At 40.9% G+C, this 25824-nt stretch overlaps 1 protein-coding gene across 7 annotated transcripts; it reads left to right on the top strand.

Moving 5' to 3' along the window:
- The first annotated feature begins 300 nt into the window (after positions 1–300).
- btbd8 (BTB domain containing 8) lies at positions 301–25824 on the top strand. 7 transcript variants are annotated; one of them, XM_040040439.1, is made up of 20 exons: positions 348–426; positions 925–1095; positions 1254–1375; positions 3924–4103; positions 6183–6307; positions 6677–6794; positions 9064–9153; positions 9848–9928; positions 10015–10111; positions 10581–10669; positions 12237–12339; positions 12800–12982; positions 13091–13261; positions 15342–15471; positions 16413–16474; positions 17041–17584; positions 18197–18284; positions 19883–20007; positions 20092–22047; positions 25214–25824. In XM_040040439.1, the coding sequence occupies exons 3-20, from the start codon at positions 1269–1271 to the stop codon at positions 25711–25713; spliced, it is 4749 nt and encodes a 1582-aa protein (XP_039896373.1). In that variant the 5' UTR covers positions 348–426; positions 925–1095; positions 1254–1268; the 3' UTR covers positions 25714–25824. The 7 variants fall into 7 exon arrangements, with proteins under 7 accessions (XP_039896371.1, XP_039896373.1, XP_039896376.1 ...); XM_040040440.1 differs by lacking the exon at positions 348–426 and adding an exon at positions 450–685; XM_040040437.1 differs by lacking the exon at positions 925–1095 and having other exon boundaries at positions 301–426.

Genomic DNA, 25824 nt, shown 5'->3' with positions numbered 1-25824 from the left:
CTAAATGTGTTGAAATCTTCATATTCCTGCCATATATGCCCGCTCCAGTACGCGACCCTCCACCTTCAAGTTGTTTGATAATTCTAGGTTTTTCTCTTGCTAACGTCACTTTAGCATGCTTTCATTCTTTCTGTATTTATCATCGCTTCTACTGTATAAAAGAAAATAGATTTCAAAATGTGGAGCTACATTCCATGTCTCTCATCTCTGAAGTATTCACCCAAACAAACCAAACAAACCCGTCCATTCTTGTCTTTGTCTGTTTAGAAGAGGCTGTACGTGAATGCATCGTTTTCTTTAGCTAGGTAGCTTTTTAGGTGGACTGCGCATGTTCCGAAGCTTCCGGCTTGTCCACTCCTTTTTCGTTTGACAAACCGCGTCGTAGTGGGTGGCGAACAGCGTGTAGCAGTGATGTCAACAACATTGGTCAGTGGGTCAGCATATTCATTTATTTTATCCTTAACGAGCAGTTACCGAGCCTCGTGCTCGCAGGCAGTTATCGACTGGAGTTAATTTGTGCAGGTGTATTTTTTGACGAGGGTAGTTAAAGGTTAAAGGGGGTAGCTTACTGTTAACGGTAGCTCCTCGTAGCTAGCATGCTAGCAGCCAGAGGAAAATGAGATTGATTTGCTTACAGTACCAACTGGAGCCCACAGAGAACGAGGAAACACCTGAGCTAGAGCAGGTGAATTTGGGCTCCGTGTATTTAATTTTGGAAAAGGATTGCTTTATTGAGTATTAAACTTCACACAAACAGACACTGGTTAATATTTGCGGTGCTGGGTGTGTTTTCTGTTGGAAACACACGAAAGCAGGTATTTTACCATGGATAACATCATCATCCTTTTTAAGGGTACGGCTAAATAAATTTCTCGGTCACGTAACGTGGTGAATTTCTGTCGTTATTGCGGTCACCTCTTCCAGGTTTCATTGATTTCGCTAAACTTGGCTAACAGCGCCTCTTTGGATAGAAAAGGAAAGCGAATATGAGTCAGCGACTGTGGAGAAAGATGGTATTGCAGCATATGATTACGGGAAAAAAAGGTGAACGCAGTAGCCTTTTGTTGTCCTGGACTATGTGACAGTACTTGTCAGGTGAGCCTTGTTGGTGTAGTTGTCACAGTTTGTGATGATCTGCCTCACTTTGTCATAGTGTGCAAACAGCATGCCACTGGAAGATGTGGTTCCCATTCCACCAGAACACCTTTGAGTTCACAAGCTGAAGTGTGTCTTCCCTCTTGTCTCACTTTTAGAGAACATAACACACCATGATCACCAGTGAGGCAGCGAGACTCGAATTCCAGGTCAAAGAGCGCAAACACAAGGATCAGCTGAAGAGATGTTTATCTTCTGCTTTGTCTGCAGACCTGAACAGGTAAGGTGTCTGACACTGACTCATAAAGCTCAGTGTTAAAGGCTGGGCTTTGACACATGTGCCACAAGTTTGCATCCAGCTGTCCAAGGCAGTTCCGAGCTGTCAAAAGATAAAAATTGACCAGTTCTTGTGTCCAGTAATGTGAACTTGTAGAAAGAGCTGATTAAATCAAACAAAAAAACACCACTTTTAGCTTAATTAATTCAATATCAGATTTTGCAAAGAAAGAGAATCTTCAATTTAAGATTGAGAAAAACAGGGAAAGAAAATGTCACTGCAGTACTTCACTTTTCAGGTAAAGTGTAAACCTATCCCAGCTGCCATAGCGCGAGAGGCTGGGTACACATTAGACAGTTCATCAGTCTGTCACAGGGCTATCACATAGAGGCATTCAGCGATTCATACTTAAGTTCACACCTGCACCCCGTTTATAATCACCAATTAATCTGATCCCACTGCCTGCCTTTGGACTGTGGGAGGAAGCTGAAGTATCTGGGGAGAACTAGGGCTGTGCGATATGACCAAAATCTCATATCCCGATATTTGAATTCTATCATCCAGATAACGATATAAATCACAAAAATGTAACATTTTCTGTAAATTCTGTGACTCTCTGGCAGCTCAACTTGCGGGAAGTGTTTCCAGCTAGGCGTCGCGTACCTGGAGTCCAGTGTTTTAACGATGTATGAAACTATATATTTTTAGACATAAGTTGTAACAGCCGCCGTTTTCTTTGTATTTATTACACGGCGTGCTGCAGGGAAAAGCCTGTTCTAACGTTTGAGTCTAAGGTTTATTTTTTAGCACCTGGCATCTTTTTTTTTTTTTTTTACTTCTCATCCGTAAATAATCTGCTCTTTCACGTGATTCAGTTTATTTTGAAAAGTCTCAACAGAATCTTGAGCTTTATTGTGAAAGGTTTATGTGGAACATAAACAAGCGGACACGGTGTTGCTAACCACAAGGCATAAAAACAGGCGCTTGTCCGTCTGTAGTGTGGTTATATTAACCCCTGGAGGGTCTTAGGGTATAAGAGAAAGAGAGAACTTTAAGAAATTAATATAGCCACTACAGTGACCATCAAAACAGTGAAAAAATATTGCTGCAAACAGTTTATTTTGCGACACCACGAAACAAACAATAACATAAAATGAAACGATAGACTTTTTATATCGTCATCCATATCGAACAGCCCTAGGGAGAACCCATGCAGACATGAGGAAAACATGCAAACTCCACACAGAAGGGCCCTGTCCAGATAGCAGATTTGAACCCAGGACCTTCCTTTAATGTGAAGCAGCAGTGCTAACCACTATGCCACCTTTGTATGCTACTTAAAAAATATTTCTAAGATTTAATTAAAAGCTTCTAAAAAAGCAGCAAAATGTGGTTATAGAAAGTAAAGCTGAAGTTAAAATCTAGTGTCTGCACCTTAATAACCCAGGCTAGATTTTCTGAATGTTCAGTAACACACACACACTCATAGCATTTAAACCGATTGCACAGCCTGTCAGACAGCTTTATTGATTAAAGATTTGGTGTCACACTGAGATATTCATCACTATAACTGAGGGGAAAAAAAACTTTTTAGCAGTAACTCCAGTGCTGTTCAAATGTTAAGAGTATAGAGCTGGTTTCTCACTCCTGTATTCGTTCTTTCTTTGTGAAATAGTAACCCATGTCATCTGACATATTGCCAGTATTTCTTTGTCTGTTGGATGAAGGCGCCTGACATTTTCTTGTCTTTTTAAGAAGCTTCATTGGCATATACGTTACCTACATGTACTTATCGACCATTTTGACACAGTCTAATAAATGATGTTGTTTCACAGCCAGTGCTCTTTTGAATCAGGCCAAGTTTTCCTTTGGGGGGAAAAAAAAGATTGCTTTCCAAATGTCTCTTAAACGTGCTTGGCTCCATATTAGAGTTATAATAATAACAAATGGCAGAAGTGTATTTGTAAAAACCATAATTATTCATGATGTGTTAAAAGAACACAGAAGCAGAGGAATTATTGTTGAATAACCTCTAGAAGGTACAATGTTTACTATATTTACTTACTTTCAAACTTGCATTTAAGAAATGCCGTGGGTAGAGCTTTTCCTCAGATAATAGGATCAGTGGATCTGGAATAGAAAACTTGGTGCAAGCAAAGTTGCACTAGGTTTCACAGATAAATGGAAACTCTGGGATGTGGATCTCCTTGGTGCACGGGCAGCATTTCTAATCAAAGGGTAATACAAGTGGACACAGCACTGGAGTTTGAAGTCATAGTGTCACAGTTGGCCATCAGCTGACTGGTTTCTGGATCATTGGTTATTGAGGCTGGATGAGATGATAAGACCACCTCAGGACTCTGCTTGTGTTGTTCTCAAGTGGAAAAATGGGCCATCAGATGAATCTTCAGAGCCTTGGGCCTTTTCTTCATTGTCTCCTTTCTGTGTTTGTTTTTAAAGATCAATGAAATATGAAACTGTTTCCCAACTTTTGTTGTTTTATTTATTTTGTTAAACACCGCTGTTAAAGTGTTGTGATGTGTTTCCCCAGGCTACTGCAGGAGGAGCTGGAGGCTGATGTTTCTCTGTATGCTGGCTCTGGCTCGATCCGAGCACACAGAGCTGTATTGTTGGCCAGAGCTCCTGATGTCCTTCAGGGACAGACGCACAAAGATCCCATCATCATCCATCTGCCAGACTATGAGCTGTCTGGGCTCAAAGATTTCCTTAGGTAGGTCATTTCCCTGAGTATACATGAAACCTTTGCTCTACATCTGCTTCCTTGTAGGGGTGTTATGAGACAGTAGTTATTCCCTGATGTGTTATCTTTGCTGCTTCAGTGTCTGTCTGACAGGGGGCGCCAAGTGCTCCATATTTATTCTGAAGCGCTGGTAATCTTGATTCAGTGAGCTCTGCAAATGCTGCAGCTATTGAATAATAAATTACACTGCTCATTTTCAAGTTCTTGCTGAGACGCACAAATAGCAAACTGAGTTTTAATCAAAGCCTTGCAGCGCAGGCTTTGATCCAATGAATGGAGTCTCATTAGCAAATTAAAATTAGGACAAGAAGCCTTCCTCTTACGACTGCACTGCCACAGAAATGAGAAGTCACTTTAAAACTTCTTTCCCAGCAGCACTACTTATTCTATTACCTAGTTCTGGAAGACGTTCTTAATAGTTAGACATTGCACTCTAAATAAGGTCATATAGAAACTGCTGCTACTGAAAGGGTTCGGCTTTTTTTTTTTTTTCCTGCTATATGTGGTAGGTGGGAAGCAAAAGAGTGATGTTTTGTAGATGGTGAAATTTAAATGAAACCTCACACTAAACCTTATTACTAAAATGAATAAACTGCTCAGAAATCCTTATGAAAATGTCCACCGTTGTGGTGTTGCAGGAAAAAGTGATCTGTGCAGCAATGTCACCAAATTTTTTTCAAATTTTAATTAAACTTAAACTCATCCTGTGTGTCATTTACAGTGTAGCTAAGCATGCTAGTTAAACAAAGAACTCTAAATTTTATATATTAATTCAGGAGATTAAGGGAAAGAAAGAGGTGGGGAGAAGCAGTATTTCTGGATGTTTATTTCAATTAGAAGACTCGTCAGAAGTCTTTTAAAATGTTTCGGTTTTTTAAACAAGAAACAAGGACACAGTGTCTGAAAAAACACAAAAAAATGGATAGGCAGAAAGAGAGGGAGAGATCACTATTCAACATGCTAAAAACATGAAAGAAAGAAAAAATGTTTCCTAGGCTAACATTAAAATACAGAATAACTCTTAATCACATCTATGATAAAAAATTATGTAACAACAACAACAGAAAGTTGACGCATACATAAACTGATAAAGTACAGAGGATATCTTATAGCACTGAACTGCACCTCAGTCTTATAGAGTGAGGACACGCAGCGAGGAGGGAGGCTCTCGTGATAGTCAGCTCCCTGTTTCTGCATCTGTTTGCACTAACTTAAAACAGTTAAAAACAAGTAAGGACAGTTGGTTGTTAGATTTGAGTAGAGGAGATTACTAAAGCCTCATTCATTACACCAGCAAAAATGATACGTTTTCGATCTTTAAATGGCCACTGGGAGCAGCAGCAGTGAGCAAAAAACGAATATACTTTCAAGCATGTGGCTAAAAATTTGCATTTAGCTGGTAACACCTAGGCAAGGTTATTATAGTGAAATAAAACAAAATGAGGTGTGAAAAAACATTTTACTCACTGATATTATATTGTTTATACACTAAAATAAGTATATATAGGAATGTCTTAAGTTGTAGTGTTTTATAGTTTGTCTAAATTTGTTATAATGTTTGCTTTGTTGCTTTTCTTTGAGACTCGCATGACAAGCAGTGTTGTGTCTGTATTATATTTCTGAACTTCAATTAAAAAAAAATTGAACCAAAATGAGCAGATCTCATTTAAGTGATTAAGTGATTACACCATCCAGCTGACTTGGTAAGACGTAAAGAGTTTTTGTTTTTTCTTTGTTTTTGTTTGTTTGTTTTCTTTCTGGGGGAAACCACTCAGAAAATGTCTGCTTGGTTCGTTTTTCTTCCTCTTTTGTTGTTTTGACTATGACCGTGACTCAAACTGATACAATAACACAATACCCAGAGCAGAGCAATCGCCTTTCAGAAGGTGTTAGGGCAGAGGTCTGGCCTGCTAGCCTCTTTATTAAATGCTTCACTGAGCAGGAACAGCAAATTCAGCACACTTTAGATCGCCTAGCTGCGTCAGATGAGACTGTCATTTTAATATGTATGAAAGATTCTTAATTAAATTTAGTCTTTCTCCCCTGCAGGCGAGTGTACACAGCAGACCAGAGCATGCGCTCGGCTCCAATAATCCCAGATGTTGAGGGCTCCGTGCCAGAAAGTACTCTGCCTGCTCCCGACACAGCAGACCTTCATAGATCCACTGAATCAGGTAAACAGATCCAGCCTCTTTTCCATGAAGGGTTTATTTCAAGTTATGTGACGGCTCAGCTGCTCAGCAACTCTCCCGCCTCCACTTTCTTCCCATCATGTTATCTCAGCCATAATCCACTTAAGAGCTAATCGCTTTGAGATCCCTGTTGTTGTTGGTAATTACAGCATTGCCACGCTGTGGATAGTTCATGATTTTACTCTGCTTTTATATTTTACAGTATTTTTAACTTGGTTTACTGAGAGCTATCTCATATACACACATTCTGTGTGTGGTCTCAGCAGATTAATATAAGCCTAAAGCTTTCCTCTTTTTTTTTCACCCTCCACTTCCTGTCCTTCCTCATTATCCTTCTCAACTCGTGTGCAGATGCTGTTGTTCTCGAGCCAGCCTCTGGCCTCGGAGCTGACCTGCTGGATCTGTACCAAAGGGGAGAGCAGTGTGACATTACTATCCAAGTAGCAGATCAGGTCTTCTCCTGCCACAGGTAGATCTATTCATGGCAACATTTTCAGCCATCTGTATCCAAACACTGGGAATAAAAAAAATGTTTTTTTTGCAGCTCAATTTACAATTATTTCTAAGTTTATATGATCATATACAGAAATTACCCTTTTTTCACCGTAACTCAAAACTTGTAAAATTATATGCAGTTTGAATGAAAACAAGCAAAGATTAAACCACTAGGATGTGTTATATGAATGAGAAGGTGAGGTGACACTGTAAGACACAGTTAAGTTAATTCAGGTAATTTCACTGAATTAGAGTTAGCCAAAAATCGGTGCAGTATTTGGATCGGATATTGTTTGATTCTGACTCAGAAGGCTGAATTGGGCTGAGCTACGTAGTGTCTGTTTTATTCTTTGTTCATTACACCACAGAGCAGCAGCAGCAGCACACTAATGGCTGGCTTGAGAGCTAACATAGTATGGAAGAAGGTAATACAATTTAGAGGTATTTCACATCTGCTACCCCAGCAGCTTTGCTTTGTCTCTTTGCAGCTGTTTTAACTGCAAACTCCAACCAAGTGACTGAAAGCTCTGACCATGGTGCTTTCTTTGTCAGCTCCTCTCTTTCTCCATATGTTTGGTTTCAAATTTTTGGGAAGCTTAATGTTATTACTCGTTACCTGTCTCTTGCCAGCTGTTCCCCACAGGTGAGGCTGGAAAGGAAAAAACTAGGATGACCATAAAATAGTATGCAGTAAAGACTCACTGAGCTCAAATAAAACTCGAGCAAATATTTTTGTTGAATAACATGAATTAGTTCATGTTGTCCTTCATCTTTGTCTGATGTAATTTGTTCTTTTAATAATAATTACCAGTCCAATGTTCAATCCAGCAATATTGAAGTCAAGCCTGATGTTACCTCACACATAAAGGAACAATTTATAGTTTCTTGATCAGAGTGAGGAATGCAGCTTATGGACTTACTACAAGTATTTGATGGGTAGTCAGTATTAGCAGTATCCAAAAACCAAAGTATAGGTATTGTTTTGAGGCTGAAAAAATTGCCTTGGTATATCTTTATTTGCCTTATTATGTTCTTTGTTTCCTCTGATAAATTTCCCATAGATTCTCTAAGTGTTATGTGTTGATGGGATTGAATTTAAAGCGCCTACGTGTGATTTACATTTAATCTTGGTTATTTTTTGGTTCACAAAACATCGGAGGCAGCGCCTCACCTCAGCACATCACAGCCACATTTATCAGATGTTAAACAATAAATCGCTTGTGCGTATGCTGTTGACTCATGCAAATGTGAAGCAGCGGTGGTGGGCGGTCATTCAGCAGTGCAGAGGTTGTAGTAGCTATGGAGACAGGATTTTCCCAGCTCCTGCTCAGGGGACCCATTAGCCAGAAAAAGCTCAGCAGAGAAGAGAAGCTGGGCTCTTTTTCTTTTTGTTGTTCTGTTTTTTTGGGGGGGGGGGGCTTTCTGTGTGGAGTTTGCCCGCTTGGTGTTCTCTGGATACTTCAGCTTCTTATGGCATGTCCAAAAACATGCATGCTCAGTCAGCTGGTGATTCTTAATTGGCTAAAGGTGTAAATCTGAAAGTGAATGGGTGTCTGTTTCTGTCTGTTAGCCTTGTGATGGACTGGGGACCTGACCAGGGTGTACCCTGCCTCTTGCCTAATGAACACATGGGATAAGCTCACCATGACCCTGGATTTAATAAGTGGTGAAGAAAATGGATTGACTGTTAGAGTTCAGCTGTAGTCAACCAAAAATATTTGAACCCCTCAAACTGTACCTACTGTTAAACCAATTGACTGATGACATATCTTTACCTTAACAAAATCTGCCAGAAGCATTTGTGAAACAAACTGCCTGCTATCCTATTTAGCCTAAGAAAATCAAAGTCATTAATTAAATGTGTGGTTTACCACATTTAGACTTTATTTTACATGCCACTAATATTTGATAAACGCTGCCATAAGACAAGAAAGAAAGCAATGTGGACTCAAGGGTGTACAGTAAAAAAGGAATTTATAGAAAAATCTCTCGTGTCTTTAATGCCTTTTTATAAATATTCTAGTCTCGTGTATTTTTACACCAGTAATGGTACAGTGAGGTCAGTGAGAATAAAAATAGCCTTTAAAGATTCAAGAAAACTCAATTTCTTTTATTTAATTTTTTTCTTCTTGCTTGTCACTTCAAAGCTGCTTAAGTGCAAACAATTTCAGTTGCAAATGATGTGAAGAATAAATGGTAGGTGGCTCTCTGACATGCAGCTGTCTGCTTTATTGGGTTTCTAGGGCAATCCTGTGTGCACGATCTCAGTACTTCCGAGCAATGCTTAGCGGGAGCTGGATGGAGAGCTCCAGACAGTGCATCACTCTGCAAGGGTAAGGCCAGTACATCAGCATCACGTAGCAGCAGGACATAGGGATCAATAATACACCTCCACTTCTGGTCTAACGTAATTTCTGAACTGTGCAGTTGCATATAGAGCATTAATTATTCATGCATTGCTACAGAGGTGGCTCTGCACTGTATGTGGTTTCACTCACAATGCCATGTTTAACTCCACACTTCAAAAACAGACACAGCCGGTGTGCTGTCAATGAAATCTCATATAGTTGGCTCAGATTTCAACCAAGCAAAGTTGGAATGTTTCCTCTGCGAGGCACATAAATGTCTTCTCATCCTTTTCCTCCTGAAGAGCCCCCGCTACCACCCACCCACTCAGCATCACCATCACCACTCGCATTTTCCTTCTTTCAGAATGACAGAGGCAAATGAAGCCCATTTTTCCCTCCGGGGAGAGACGTGTCGCACACCTCAGCATTACTGATCTAAGGGTAACGGGGAAGACAGAAATCAGAATAGAGTGCCTGCACATGTAGGGGAACCTGTGAGGCCCGTATATTGCACATGGATCGAGTGCTGCATGATAAATTGATTTTTATTTACTGGCTTATTCAGCTTTATAGCCAAAGAAATGTGCATAGATTGAGAATATTAGAGTGAGATCTGGGGCAGTTTCGTTTGTTAACCTCCAATTCAAGGCTTATAAAGAGTTTGTTTTAATCTTTTTAGCTTGGGGCCAGATGAGATGGAAATCTTGCTTCAGTTCATGTACGGAGCCATTGTGGATCTGCCCAGAAGAGCCAGTGCCAGGTATTGTATGTACAGGGAACTGACAGAAATAAAACTCAGAACCAAGAAAAGATGCTGACCTGGATGTGGTGTCTGTTGTTCCACAGTCAGGTGGTGCTGGCTGCAGACATGCTGGGTTTGGAGGGGCTGAAAGATGTAGTGGAAATGGTTCTGACCCGAGACTACTGCCGCTTCTTCCCTAAGGTGAGCTATTGACAAGCAGAGTACCTTGATGGATGGCTTTCATGGACTTGAATGAAAATGTCATTAAAACCAGCATGTCGTTGAAGTTTGATTTTTCAGATACGTTGAATTTATGATCACACAGCAAAAAATAGTTTCAGCCTTCACACACAATCTTCACACAGTCATGTGTCTTCAATGGCCTCAGAAAAGTCCCTAGTTCTAATGCAGGATGTGTCCTTTTTTAATGTACATAATAGTATGTGGCATCATGGATTTAAAAAAAAAAAGAAAGTTTTTGTGGTCTCCACACATTTAGCTTTACGTGTCCTTAGAAAATCTCTTCAAAAAGGTAATCATCTCTTGTTTTCTTTAGTCTCTCAGTACTGAATGCTGCTACATCCTAAATGAAACGGTTTGAAAGCATTTTATATACTTGTATTGCTGTTTTGTTTTTGTTTTGTTTTTTCTTGTCTGTGTGCGGTTGCAGCCAGCTGATGGAGTTCAGAGAACAGTCCTTGAGTGCCTCTCTTTCACACATGCCTTAGGTCTTCAAAACCTCCATATGCAGTGTAAGCGGTAAGTGTCTGCACTCAGCACCGTTTGGGCAATTTAACAAGACTCCCACACTTTTGGAAGCTTTCTTACGGCTTACAAATGCATATACTCACAAGGTTTCAGAACCCAGAGGGTGAAGCATCTCTCCAAAGAATGGACTGCTGTGTCTTCTTAGCCTGGGCCTGGCTGGAGTCTATTTAGTGCAGATGTCCAACTCCAGAGTAGCAAATCACACGTATAGACTCGAAGGTTCCCGCAATGGTGTTTCAGTGTTGATCCATCGTGGTGTCTGTTAATGCCAAAACTCTCAAACTTAGAATCAGTCAATATGAGATTTTGTTTGTGGCTTAGCTCACCCCTTTGGCTTTGTTTCTCGTCCTGAGATTTGTTTGAGACTACAACTACACAGCATTCATTTGACAGATCTTATGCTGATTGGAGTTATTCTAAATAAAGCAGTTCTTTATTTAGCACATTCTTTATTTCTTACAAAGTTTATTTTCAGTTTTGATTCATTGTTTACTTTTGATGCTTCTGATTGAGCTATGGCTTCAAGTGATCCAGAGCACTGCCTTCTTAGGACCGTCACCCAAGAAAACAGGAATTTGACTTGTGACTTTTTCACAAATTTATTTCATAATTTATCTTATAATTGCCAATGCATCATTCATAACTCTCATAGGAGTTAGACCTATGCACAGGATGCGTAATATCAGGGGACCTGGGATAATTTTTAATTATTGCAAACAAATATGTGATATTTGTCCCATGCTAGGCTTGTGTACCGGTATTTATAATTTCAGTGTAAGTTACCAACCTCTAAATATTAATGCTGTGTGAATTGATGTCTGGGTGTCTACATTTTTTTGTTCTGATTCTGTGCTTCCCATTACAGAGCCTTTCATGGCGTGTTTCAAACTACCACAGTGCTCAGTAAAGACGTTTACTTTGGCAACCAATGAAGCAATCACATCATCACATGAGAGTGAATGAATTTTGCTTCAGTGGAACAATGAAGCTCAAAGAAATCCGGTGTTTTGCACCAAAACAAAACACCAGTTTTACAGCAGATATTACATATTTTCATTCTGCTCTCGGATTTTATACACTTCACATGTGATGCGCATCTAAGTCTTTTTTTTTTTTTCAGTTTCGCATCTGATACTACTGCACACTGTGGTGTTGCACTCTGCAGTGAGTGGGCAAGAATCGTGTGAATGTAGGTCAGAGGAATCGGATGTGTTGAGGGAGGCTGTGAGCTGGCTGTGATGGGTCTTATTTGAAGTGGTGTGTGTAGATGTAAGTTGTGGGGAGGAGGGGCTGCCCTTACCCTGTTGTGTCTATTGAGTCTGATGAGTCACGCGACTGGGATGGTGAACCGAACAGTGCTGTTCTCTGCAGCAGTGCGTTACCAAGCCTCTCATGCTCACTCAGTCATTCATTGTTTTTTTTCTTCCCTCAAGCAACACGCTGCTGGCTGATACTCAGAGCCTCAGGGTTACGGTGCAGAGAAATTATTTAGGAATAAGTGACAGAATTGCTGAAATGAAAATTAGCCATCCTATTAATCTCTAATATGTCATTTTAGGTGGGTTGCAGAGCATTTTGTGAAAGTCTGGTGTGAGAGGAACTTCTCCCTGTTGCCACCTGAACTCCACAGAGCCTGCCTAACAGCTGTAACTGAAACAATGGTAAGTCTGTCCCTCCCAGAGTCTGCAGCTGTAATTATTCATATAATAGATGGTCATAAAGTATCATCAAGCCGTGTTGTTTGGGGTTTTTTTTTCACAGGAAGGAAATTTGAACATGATCTAATTAAAGATGACCTTTATTAAATTCTTGGTTATTAATGGGTGTGTGATTGAAGAATATGATGCAGACAGATGGGGAGTGAGCCAGCCTTTTTATTAATAATTGAGTCGTGACCCTGTCTTACATCACCGGGGGGGTGGTAATATTGCTCATGCTTGCCAAGTACTGGGATTCTGTGCTGGCCAAGAGTGGTTGCACAACGCGGGGGAATTCCTCAATTGATCAATAGGTCCTGGGTAGGAGTAAAAGAGTGGTTTTGTATGGAGTTGTGCTCATTCAGCTTTAATTTGTTTTGTCACGTAGCAAGAGTCTCTTTAGCTTATAGATATTTCCATGCAGACTGTGCAGAACGCCGTGACCATGCTCTGTAGAACTGAGCAGCTGATTGGCTCTCTCCCTGAAGTCAAGTGGGCCCAACAGGTGAGAAGCCTGGCCACAGAGCTGCAGGAGGAGAGCTTGCGTGTCATTGTGCAGCACTTCCCCAAAGTCACCGACACTCAGGCTTTCAAGGACCTTTGCATAGTGAGTTGGTGAAGTAGCCATACAAATACACTTTGATTTATTATGATCTTCTGGAAATGTAACAAGAAGCAGCCCCCATATTTATCTCTATGTCTGATTGCGTTACAGAGAGAAGAGTTTACTAGAGAGCCCACGCTGTTAAGGAAGCTTTGTTCAGCCATCAGGGAAGGTGTGACTGTGGATAACTGCTGTGACCTTTTCACTGCTGTGCACTCGCTTTGCGAAGATGACTTTGAGGAGGATTTTTGCATGGAGAGGCGATTGCAACAACTAGAGGAGGTGAAATGAGTCACAATTCTATTATATTACTGTATCACATCTGTGTAGTGCAGTTAAATGAAACTTCCTTGCTTAGTTCAGTCCATGTAGATCTGTAACATTAATTACAATCAAAGGTGGGTAATAGTAAGTCACCTAGACCACCTGAAAAAGCAAGCAAGCAAATTTTAGTTCACCCAGGATATGTTACGCCAATATTTTTGTTGACAAGTTATTAAGCAAACATTATTTTACCCTCGTATTTAATAATCTGTTAAATCAGCAACATTATAGGAGGACTAAATGTTCTAACATTGTGTTTTATTAATGTACGACACCACTTAACTGTTGGTTCTTAGATTTTTCGCAGCCACTTTAAGTGGTAGGTAATGGGGGAGCACATGGAAACAACCCTCATAAAAAGGCAAGGTGGAAAATGAGAGACAGACGGATGATGTTACCGGATTTTAACGTGCAACATGGATGTTGCATGTAGCCTTTGTCAGCAAAAACTTATACAAACATACTTTACCACTTTCTGTACAATCAGCTGGATGTTGACCTGCAGGCAAAGAAGGCTACTGGTGGTAGCACTGCTAATGTTAGCTATGTTTAGCAAACTAACCTGTGTGGAGTGTTTCACATGCCACAAAATGTGGGTTATTGGTTAAATATTTGTTGACACATGTGAGTCATGAGTTGAAATAGTTTTCAAATATACACACAATAGTTAATCTTGTCAGTGAAAATGTTCTCAGTTTTGAGATTCTTCCTTTTTAGGAAATTAGTCGCCAGAAGCATCCTTCATATTCTCTGCTTCTGTCGAAGTGTAAATGCTTGCACACAGATGCTACCACCTCATGGAGAACTACACGTGTGACAGTTTCTGCTTGGTTGAGTGTTGGTGAACTTACATGTACTCCTAGTAATCTCCTAGCATCTTTCACCAAGGACAGAAGGCTTGTAACATTAATCCTGTGCATCCAGTGTTTATTTATTTATTTATTTATTATAATTTGCAGTTTGTTTGGTTTTTTGTACTCACTTCACCTTTTTCTCTTTAATTTTACCCTGCACAAGAGGTGTGGGGATACAATGAAAGTTGCATGCGAAAGTTTACACAGCCTTTTTGGATTTAAATCAGGAGGACTAATGATATTACACAAAATACAATGCAAAGACTGAAACATCTAAGATGTAAGGAGGAAAATATTCATTAAAAGCATTTGGCCTGGAATACTTTGATGTCTTTAAACGGACTCAACAGTTATTAAAATTAACCTAAGGTCTGTAGATGGAGAGCACAGATGTCTGAGCAAAGCACTGACTTTGCTTATCCTGTGCAAATGCACTGTACAAAACACACTCTTAATCCTGTGACTTTTGGACATTTGGTGAAATATTTTACAGTTGTATTTTTAATTTAAAAAAATTACAGACATGACAGATTAAACATTTCTAGAGGCCCCTTGTAATATGTTTTCTATACAAAAGGAACTAAAATGGAAAAAATGTGGATTCTAATTCTGAGTTATTGGATGAACAAGTATAGAAATAGTGGCATGTAATGTGTCACTGTTTTGTTAAAGGGACTAATAAAACCATTCAAACAGGAACGTTAAGCTTGTGAGAGGACTTTCAGGAGAAAGTGACCTGGCTGAACATGTCAAAGCACATAACCCCTCTAAATACTGTACAGTACGGCACAATGGATTAAGCAGAGGGAGACTGTGACGTGTAACCCTCACTAATCTGCGTAGCCTGTGTATCTGCCAGAGAAGGGTATGTGTTGTGGGTAAGGCGGAAGAGGTGGAGATCGCTCCTCCCTACTTGTCCAGCCTTGTTTTTTTTAGAATCAAGCGAGGAAAAAGGAGTGTCCGCATCAGCCCGTGACATCACAGATTTCTCTCAAGGGAGCCCAAGTTGATTCTGCAACAGAGACGGGGAAGGAGAGGGAGGGGGCAGATTCAGCGAGCAAAGGGAGAAGGGAGGGGGTATTTGTTGCCATGGAGAAGGGTTCTTGAAGCAGCTGCTGATTCGCTTGTGCTTTAGCGCACCCCTTCCATTCTTCTCCTCCCTCTCTCCTCTGTATTACCGCCAGCCGTTCAGGCAAGAGATTTGTGCGCTACGCGGCCGGCTCTGGACCTTCCTGCTTCAGACGTTTTACGCGGTTCGCCACACGCAGGGATGGGAGACTCTATCATCCAAACACAGAGAGAGGATACTGGCAGGTAAAGAATTTTATTCCATTTATGGGACCTATTATATCCAGGCACACAGAAGGTTCTTAATGCGGTGTGTGGATGTGTTTTTTTTTTTTTTTTTTCTTCTTTTTTTCACTCTCCCTAACCCAGCCTAGTGCTGAGGCAGTGGTTCTGCATCATCAGAGAGGAACCAAAGCTCCGAAGCATATGCTGTTGGCTGATTTAATACTTCTTGGCTTCTTTCTGCACTGTAACCTGGCCACTGCTAACCAATTTATTGTCTAGCCAGGGCTCTTTTCTACACATTTAAGCTATATTTTAACAGTGTTTGGCAGATGTGTGCACAGCAGTATGGTAAAGGCACCAGATACGCCATGCTTGTTTTTTAATGGGTGTGAATGAAAGGCTGGATTCCTGTTTTTTGTCGGTCTGCACTGCTTTGCACGTACTAATAATACACTGCTTTCTTAGAAGTGTGTTGAAATGTACTGCATGAATAATATATTTGGCTGGTATCGGTGTGTGATTATTACTGCTAAATTTCTTGCCTATTGTAATCAGAATTCACTCTTGCATGCAAACATAACAAATGCACTTTTGGCAAATAGAGTAAATTTGACTTCGCTTTAATTTTTAGCAATATTAGATATGAAGTATAGAAATGGCCATCCTCTGTCTGGACGAATGCTTACCAGACACAGGTGACCCCATCAGTCCACTGATTTAATGTTTGTTTCTTTAGTGGTAAACATAGGGTGTGGAAACAGGAATTTGTGAATGAACAGAATGGCTGCTTTAGCTCAGATAACGAACGGGACATCAGGACGGCGTCATTTACAAAAAAAAGAAAATGGTTCCACCTTTTCATCTGTGTTATGCTCAGATTTGAATATTGGCAGAATCCTGATTGGCTTATTGAAATGAACTTGATTTCATCCTTTTTTTTTTTTTTTTTTTTTTTTTGACAGATGCGATTGATAAAGGGGACAGTCGAAGACTTGGAAAAAAGCCTGTATTCACTAGTTCACAGGTAATAATTTTAAATGGTTTGTTTCCTCATTTAAGGTCCTTTTTTATTTATTGTGGTTGTTATTAAGGACTCTTGAGTTTTATGATTGCGAGGCTGCTTTAGCTCAGAAAAGTTGTGGCCTGTCTGTTGCATGCCATATGTCATCATGGCTTTACCCTCACAGGAGAAGGATACCTTATGAAAAGAACAGCAGATGTGTCAATAAGATAAGCTGATTGAGGCATTTCAGATAGACATTGCCAAGAGTGGTTAGGAGCAGTGGAGCTGCTGAAGATTTTCAGGAGGTGGTTTGAAGCAGTGAGAAGAGGAATGTTCAGCTGATAGATTCTGAGTGAAAAAAGACAAAGAGATACACAATAGAATTCATAGCTTAGCTCTAACTATAGAGTGCTCAGGCGGCTGTCTAGATCTGAGTTGATAGATGGCATTGTTTCTAATGGTATGCTCTAGTGTTCCGTAGGAAACTCTAATATGATTTACTTTCTTAAGGCAGTGCTCTGTTTTGTGGCTTATTAATTCACTTCAATAATACTGTTACATAACTAATGTGCTTTTTTCCCCTGCAGTCAAGGGCTATAAAATGCCCTTCATCTGCACCTGAGAGTCCTCCTGTTCATAGGACCCAGCGGGTGTCTGTAAACAGAAATCCTTCCTCTCGCAGTGCTGCATCAGTCATGAAGTCTGATGGACTTGGGGCAGCTAACAAACCAGGGGATGGTCAAACATCCAAGGCAAAGAATGTGAAGAAACCAGCAGACAGAGGTGTAGCAGCAAAAGCAAAGACAGCATCAGCTGGGGTGCCAGTTGTCAATGGCACGGGAGCTGCGGGAGCTAGACGTGATATAGCCAGTGCCAATGGCCCCAGAAGCTCTCCTGGGGCTAAAGAGCATGAAAAGAAGCCAAATCCAGGTGCAAGGCCTAAAACCTCTCCCACAGGCGGCACATCTGCAAGCCAAACAGCAGGAACGAAAGCTCAAAAGAGCTCAGCAGGAAAGGCTGACAACACTGCTGGCACCACCCAAGCCCAGCCCAACACTTCATCTACATCAGGCAGTGCATCTCCAGAGAACTGTGCCAGCAGCCCTCGCAATGACACCCACTCTGTTCCAGGTTCACATTCTTTATTGACTTCTTTACATTCTGACTGACACCAATTACTGTATAGTACATCACAGCAGCCAGGCTGAAGTGTTAGTGAGTCAGCTCACTGACACTTCAGGGATGAAACTGTAGCTGAAATATGAAGGGGCCTCCAGACTAATTAGTATGATCAAAGTGGCGTTGTGGCCAGGAGGGATTTTGTGGAAGACAAGGGCAGTGTCATGTACGAATGTTGATTCATGAGGAAACAAAGTGCATGTGCCTGTCCTTGGAAACAAAACAGCAGAGGTCAAAGCCCTTTACAGCTGTCACACAGGGTGGTGTGACTGATTACTTTGAGCTTTTTTTACTGAGTGAAGCTTTAAAGAGTTGATATCAGTGTTCACAGCTCAACTGGGCCTCAACTGGTACAAATGCAGCATGTGTCCCCCCGTACTCCACCCTGAAAGCAACTGCCTGTAATGTGAGCTTAAGCGCTAAGAGCACCTACATTAGGCCACCTTTCTATTATTTCCTTCTACTCTCTTGTTTTTTTTAAATATAGTTGGAGGGATGAAATTAGTGCACTCACAAACTTCTGCTTGCAGCAGTTCTGCATGTGATCCATGTTCTTTGTTTTAGGCGCAAAGCCCAAACACCAGGCCAAGGCAGTAACCAAATCCCCAATGACAAAAGCTCCTCAGAGATCAGATGCAACAAAGATTAGCAGGTGAGTTTAACTCTAACATTGCAGCACTTAACATGTTAATATATTCAGTCAAATGCTAATGGTTACATTTACCCCTTAGATGTTCCCATTTGGGGGCTTAGTATCAAATGATATTCAAGTAAAGTTTTAATATGTTAAATGGACTGTCTCTTGTATCTTTTTTCTCCTCTAACTGAGCACTCAAAGCACTTTTTACTCACTCACTCAATCATGGTCAAACAATCATGCAATGCTTTATTCTTTATCTTTAAGTGCATACACCAACACATGCACTGATGGAAGCATAGGGAGCAATTTGGTCCCAAGGACCCTTACATAAGATGACCCACTCCACCTCCCGAGCCACAGCCACAGCCAGCTGTTTACTTCAAGGGTTTGGGAAACAAACAGTCACTTCCTTTTGTATTTTGGTTGCTAATAACTTTCTGTAAATAAGCAGCTTTAAAAGAAAAGTGTAATAGACAACGCTCTTCTATAACTCAAATTTCTGTGACCAAAAAAACCCACTTCTGCCACTTGCAGTACTGGAAATGTGTCAGAAGGTCAAAAGCAACTCAGTCACCCAAATAGAGATGTGAGAGTGCAGAGACTTTTGTGTTCATGTATATTAAACGTAATTTGTAAAATAAGCACATCCAGCAGACACTCGCTCAGTCTCATTGGTTTCAAGCAGTCAGTATGTAGAAAACCAAACATGCATGAAGACCGCATGTTTAGCAATGTAAATCTAGGGCAATTAAGATGTGCACTGCAGCACACTATTGCCTGATTTATTTCTTTTTTTTTTTTTAGGTCACATGTGGCTGTCAGGAGGACAAAAGCAACTGTGTAGTGTATTCTGACAAGCCTGTTATGGGTCTTTCAAAGGTGTTAAAAATATCGGTTTCACAGTCAGCATCACCTGACGTCTGCATCACAAGGGAGCACATTAATATTTCATTGGCTCCCCAGAAAGAAACCAATGAATCTTTTTTTCTTCTTCCTTAGCCTGCAAATACTTGAAAAATATCTTTGTTGCATTTTTGGGTCCGTTTTGAGTTTTCATCTGAGTGTGGTGTGGGTGGTGGATTGTGGTAAATGGTTATCGCTAAATTGTCTTTTCACATAAATGTTTGTGAGAAAACTGATCATGTTTTTTCTGTTTTTGCTGTTAGCAATCACAGCTATCAGAGGAAGCTTCTGTTTACCTCTGCTGTGTAAATTCTCTCCTAATATCTCAGCTAAAAAAGACATTTTGACCTTGAGCCCACAGCAAGTCTTAGACTGTAAAATGTCCTCTGTGTTTGTGTTCCTGAAGTCTGACTTTGTTAAAAAAAAGCCAAGAAAAACATCCTTCACAAGGACACGAAGTAACCACTAAAAGTTCTTTGGATTTATAGTCTGCTCATGTCTCAGAAGCTTGCCCTTGACCAAATTGGAGAAATAACATTGCTGCCCCCCACTGGTGTTAAATATTAATTCATGATTTGTTTTTTTTGCAGCTCTTCCTGTAAATATTTTTATGATGATATTGTCCCGGAGTGTTAATTAAGTATTTGTTAAAAAAAATAATTTTCTCACATGGTTGTTTTTATTGCTTTGTCTGCCTGTTTCATCAGTCCATCCAAAAAAACTGGTGGGAGAGAAACTAGCAAATTAAAGACTGGTCCAGAAGAGAAAGTGGCCACTGCAGTGACAGCAGCAAGAGCAGATACCAAGGGAAGGAGCACACCAGATCACCATGGTGAAGTTTTAAAATCTTCTTAATTTGTCTGTCTTTACACCATTTGCATAGTATTAATGTTCTGTCCTTTTTTTTTTCTTTAAGGCTCCAAACATGGATCCTCCATAAGAAAAACGGCTTCTCCCAGGAAAGAAGATGGCAAAGATCCTTCAAAACCATCAGCAACAGATAAAACAGTCAGTGAAACTCCTAAAAAGAAGATCACAAAGCCCGTTTCAGCCGCTGGAGTCTCTGCGAAGTCCAGTACTAAACCAGCAAAAGCCTCCTCAGCTCCTTCCAGGCAATCCTCAGTAGCAGCTGCCAAGTCTGGATCAAAGCCAAAAAGTACTACAGAGTTCTCTACAGAGAAATCTTCACCAAAAGCTGCAAGAACCTCTAAAACCTCCGCTACAGCTGCTGCTGCCTCCAAGCAATCAGAACCTAAAGGAAAAGAGGCAGGGAATAGTAAAAAGGCAGACTGCGAAACAGAGCCTGGTCCAAACGAAGGCTCTGGAGATGCTGTTGAGCAAAAAGATGTTGCACAGTTAGTACCCTCTGCTCAGCTTGCAGCACCTAGTACGCAGCCATCAAACCAGGATGGAGAAGAGTCACGTCATCTAGAGTCAAGCCCCAAGCAGAGTCTCCAGAAGTCTCAAGTACAGCTGGAAAACACTGCTGGTGGAGGAGACAAGACCAGTGATGCACCAGCAGCTAAAAACGCCACCCGTGTCAGTTCACCAAAAGCAGACGTTTGTAAAAAAACTGAAGGCAGCAAAGTGAAACAGCCTCAAAGCAATGCCATCCCAGCTCACATCAGCGAAGATGTTCATGAGATCAGCTCGCCAAATCCCCCAAGAGACACTCAACAGCCCGTAGATACCCCCTGCAGCGTGGGAAGCACTGAAACCCCTGTAGAGGATTCTTGGAGCGGCATCCACCATCAGGTCAGCCCAGAATCCGAGACCGGCAGCACACACACCACTTCTTCTGACGACATCAAGCCCCGCTCAGAGGACTACGATGCAGGAGGTTCACAGGATGATGATTGCTCCAACGATAGAGGCGTGTCCAAGTGCGGCACCATGCGTTGTCACGACTTCTTGGGTCGCAGCAGCAGTGACACCAGCACGCCGGAAGAGTTGAAGATGTATGAAGGTGGGGCTGGGTTGAGAGTGGAGGTCCGCCTGCGTGGGAGAGAAGCGGAGACCACCAGCGAGGAAGAGGGAGTAAGGCGACGCCCTCGTTCGTGGTTGCAAAGAGATGAGGTGCCAGTGGAGGAGGAGCACTCAGAAGTTGAGGCCACTGTGACTGTAAAAAGTGTCCCTGACCACCAGCTCTTCTCTTCTGAGGAAGAGGAAGATGAGGAGGAGGAGGAGGAGGAAACAGAAGACGAGCGATCAGAAGTTGAAGTGATTCCAGGTCAGGGTCTGCCACTGCCAACCGAACCCTCACCACACTTTCAGGGGATAGTCAACCTGGCTTTTGACGACGAAGGTGTGGACCAGGAGAACGAGCAACCAGACTATCAGTCATCTAACTTCCGTCGGTCAGTGTTGCTGTCTGTTGATGAGTGCGAGGAGTTGGGCTCAGAGGAGGGCGGTGTCCAAACTCCACCTCAGCAGCAAGATGTGACTCCCTGTGATGTTTTTGATAATGACTCTTCTGCTCCTCAGTTCAGTAGCGCCCCTTTGAGTGACCAACAGAACCACCAGCCACATCATGTTGAAAACACAGGTATGAAGCACAAAAAACCTGAGGAGGACCAGGAAGAAAAATCTGTATTCCTTACAGAGATCCAGGACACCACGCAGAAGGAGGAAAATCACATCCAGGTAGACAGAGTGAAGTCCAGCTGTCCTCCCCTGGGCTCTGACACCAGAGATACACCTCCCCAAGAACGCCCATGCCATCTGGATCTGCGTCACACTGAACAGTACAATGGAGGGATGAGCAAAAATTACTCCAATCTTTCAGAAAGCAAGAAAGCTGATTTACATCTAGACTTAAATGAGTCTCAGTTGACAGGGGACTCTCCTGTACATGCTGCACAATCTCCAGCAGGTAATGTATGATCTCCGGATCCTTCCTAGACCCCAAACCCATCTTATCCCCCCACTCTCCATCAGTGAAGGTATATCTTATCCCCACAGGATTCATTTACTTTTACTTTAATTCCTTTACCTTATTTATTTCCAGTATATACCTTACCCCACCTTCAGGAAAAAAAGGATATTACAAAGTGTACTAGTTTAGTAACTAGTAACAAATAGAAGTTCAAATTCAAATAAAATCTATAGTCATAATTCTTTAATAGCTAAAAACGTTCTCTCATCTCAGCCCTCTCATGTAGCTGGTATGAATTTGAATTTGCAACATCAATATCCTTTTACAGATGGAAATTGGTCCCATCGAAACTGTACATCTTTTAACAACTGAACTACCTTTAGTTTGAGGCATGTAGGCCCAAACTCAGTTTACTCATCAAAGAGAAAAACAGTGTACATTTCATTAAAAATGATCATAAAATTGTATTTGCCTAAAATAATCTGCCTTGTTTCTGACAAGGCTTGTGACATAGGTTTTTCAATGCACTTTTATGTACATAAAAAATAAATTTTTTATCATTTTTTTTTTTCCATTTCTTTTATGCAGTGGAAGAATCTTTGGCCGTTTTGAGCCACAGATCATTTGAAATAGCTGAAGGTGCTACATAAAGCATTTTAATACCAGTTTATCGATTCATTTTCTTTCGCTTGTATGATTCCTCGCACTATAAGACTATAGTTTAGTTGATCATTTTGTTATGCCAGTAATCAAGATATTTTTCATAAATCTCACTGGCTGCTGTATGAGAACATGCTGCTACAGCACCTGTTTTCTTTCTGACACTATTTGTGTTTGTTTTTCTGTTGGTGTCTTCTTAGGGATAAATTGCACTGTAGCATGTAGCTTGGCTTTTTCCCCCCACATGGACACTTGTACTCCAATTCTAATTGTATTAAAAGCTCAAAAATGATAGAATCCAAATTATAAACCACAAAGGTTAAAATAAACATTTTGTCTTGTTTAACTAAATTGCTTTCTAGCTGTATCCTTCCCGTTTTGACGGATATCAAGCAGCAACCTTCAGGGCTGAAAAATGTAGCCAGAGCGGAAGTGTTAAAAACAGTTCCTCTGATAATAACCACCTGAGGCTGACTCCAAAGTCGGACCAGATCAGCTCCACTGTTGAATTGAAAATAACTCTGTTACAGACTGGATAGTTTCTGTGTGTGTGAGTGAAATTTTAGTAATTTATTAGCCTGTTACTCAGCACTACCTAACAGGTGCAGTTTATTACAGCTTGCTAACCAAGCATACAAACATCAGCTGATAACTTGGCACTCCAAGTCTAAAATATGTTCATCTCTTGCTCAAGAATCGATGATGAGCTTTAGAAGTGCAATGAGTCCATTAACCAGTAGGTGGCATCACAGTGGCTACATCCAGCTTTTATTAGAGTATGATTTAGTATAACAGCGGTTTCTGAGCTCCACTGTTCCCCTGCAGGGTTGTTGTTTTGTTTTTTTGTTGTTTTTTTTTTAATAAAAGTACTTAAAAAGAGGGAGAGGATTTAGCACAACATTATAACAATGACTGCTGCACTGAACAGTAGACATCAATCTTCTGAGCAAAAACATGGCAAAGAGACGCATTAAGCAAAACTAATGCATGGCGCATTGATTCACTTTCATGGTTGTCACAATGTTGCACTTAAGTGCTTCTACGCATGGAAACACCAGACTGTAATAAAAGATGTTCAATGTCTTATTACATGGAAACAGGTTACCTCAAATCTTCAGTAAGACTGAGAATCATGTGGGAGTGAAACTGCAGCGGAGTGATGTTTTATTTTGTTGTTCATAGATGATTTTATTTTTATTTTTTTGGTGTTAAAATGTTATACGTAGCACCTTTTCAAAATTGTAATCAGGTAAATTACTTGTTAGGGTTTTTTTTCTTTTCCTTTTCCTTCCAAATCTTTGGAGAGTAACTACCTGACTTAAAAGTCCAAATATACAAACTGTTTGTACAAAGTAGATGACACCAAACTGCCACTGCTGCTCAGAAAAGATTGTTATGCTAGGAAACGTTTCCCTGGCTTTTCTGTTTCTTTTTATTTGTATTCAAGATTGTACCTCTTTCTGACTTTTGTTTACCTTTTTTTTTTTTTTTTTCAATTTTGCACAGCACACATGCATGCCATTGTTGAAATTGCTTTATCATTATCAGCACCATCCTTTATTTATGTTTTATATTTTGATTTTTCCATAATCTTCCATCATACCCAGTAGACCTGTGTCTAGACACGTAGAGGTCCATCTTTTAAGGAAAGTGTTTTGTTGTCTATACACTTCTGTTCAGTAGGTTTTGTGTAGTGTCAGTAGCCTCCTCTGTAACGTACGTAACGTGTGTCTAGAGCAGTCTTCATTGTCCTGCCATGTCTCTCTTTTTTCACTATCATATTCCTGAAAAAGAAGTCCTGCTGCACCACTTCCAAGGGTTTATCCCTATGCAAGCATGAAATATTTTGTAATTATCAGTCTTTTGCCATTTTTGTAATTTGTTAAAAGTAGAGAAGACAGAGAATGTCTAAAGAAACATGGTGTTATGCCATCTTTTGTGCAACTAAGTAAAAGCATTGTTGCTCGCATTTCGGTTTCTGTGACAGTATTTAAGTCTGTTTCTTACGTCTGCCTGCACGTGAATATCAAAACATATCACTGTTACTTTCTGGCAAATGCAAAGCTCACTGGTGCTGGTAGTGCATGGCTTACTTTGTTTGAACAGGTGGATAAAGAGATGCATCCTGCAAAGCAAACCTCTGTACATTACCTTCAAAGCAACTGTTTGCCTTTTGACGTGCATATCTAAAGTGATGAGTGAGTTTTGAACTGATGAACTTGAAATTTGTGGTGATAATCATATGTGATCATCAGTATCACTGCTCGCTCACTGTGTTGTCGTCACCTGACATCACTACGGGGTTTTGTGGGGTTTGTTTGTTTGTTTTTTTTGTTGTTGTGTGTTTTAAAGGGAACAGTTGCATTAAGGGTAAATTTTCTGTCATGTTTTTTTTATATATTTTTTTTATTTTAGTTTGCAGCGATTAGTCTCTGATATGAGTAAAAGACCTGTGCAGGAATGATTCAGTTTGTCATTGTGCAGTATTGTCAATTGTTTTTAGGGGACATTGGTTGTGACAGATTGGATCAAAGCTGCAAACATGACCGCCGACCATCCAAAGCCCTGTCCCCCATTTACGAGATGGATGTGGGGGAAGCTATTGAGCACTTTTCGGACAAGGACAGGAATGTTAAACGGCAAGCAGAGGAAGAAAAGCAAACAGGGGATGGGGATAAAAGCAGCGATTTTGCCGAGCGGGACTGGAGCCTGCTCAAGCAGCTCCTGACAGACCACGCGTCCAATTTGGGTGTCATAAACCCCGTACCTGAGGAGCTCAACCTGGCCCAGTATCTTATCAAGCAGACTCTGTCTCTGTCACGTGACTGTCTGGACTCGCAGGCTTTCCTGTCCCCAGAGAAGGAGACCTTCAAACGTTGGGCGGAGCTTATCTCACCCATGGAGGACTCCTCCACTAGCATTACTGTAACCAGCTTCTCCCCAGAAGATGCTGCTTCTCCACAGGGAGAGTGGACCATCGTGGAGCTAGAAACACATCACTGACTTCAGAGGAGAGCCCTGCCGGACAGTTGACGCCTTCTGTTTGAACTGAATGTCATTACGTTGATTTTTGTCTTATTTTATTATAATTTAAAATATCATTTTGTCTCTGTT

This window comes from Simochromis diagramma, unplaced genomic scaffold, assembly GCF_900408965.1.
Source record: "Simochromis diagramma unplaced genomic scaffold, fSimDia1.1 OVJJ01000026.1, whole genome shotgun sequence".
In the NCBI taxonomy this organism is placed as follows: Eukaryota; Metazoa; Chordata; class Actinopteri; order Cichliformes; family Cichlidae; genus Simochromis; species Simochromis diagramma.
The sequence above is the reverse complement of the archived record's forward strand: the minus strand, read 5'-3'. Positions and strand labels throughout refer to the sequence as shown.

Bases quoted from the DNA above. Each gene is read 5' to 3' on its own strand.
- btbd8 (XM_040040437.1), top strand. From the start codon at position 1,269: ATGATCACCAGTGAGGCAGCGAGACTCGAATTCCAGGTCAAAGAGCGC. The intron at 15,472-16,412 runs GTAAAGAATTTT...TTTTTTTGACAG, and splicing joins CAGAGAGAGGATACTGGCAG to ATGCGATTGATAAAGGGGAC. The intron at 18,285-19,882 runs GTGAGTTTAACT...CTGTTTCATCAG, and splicing joins GATGCAACAAAGATTAGCAG to TCCATCCAAAAAAACTGGTG.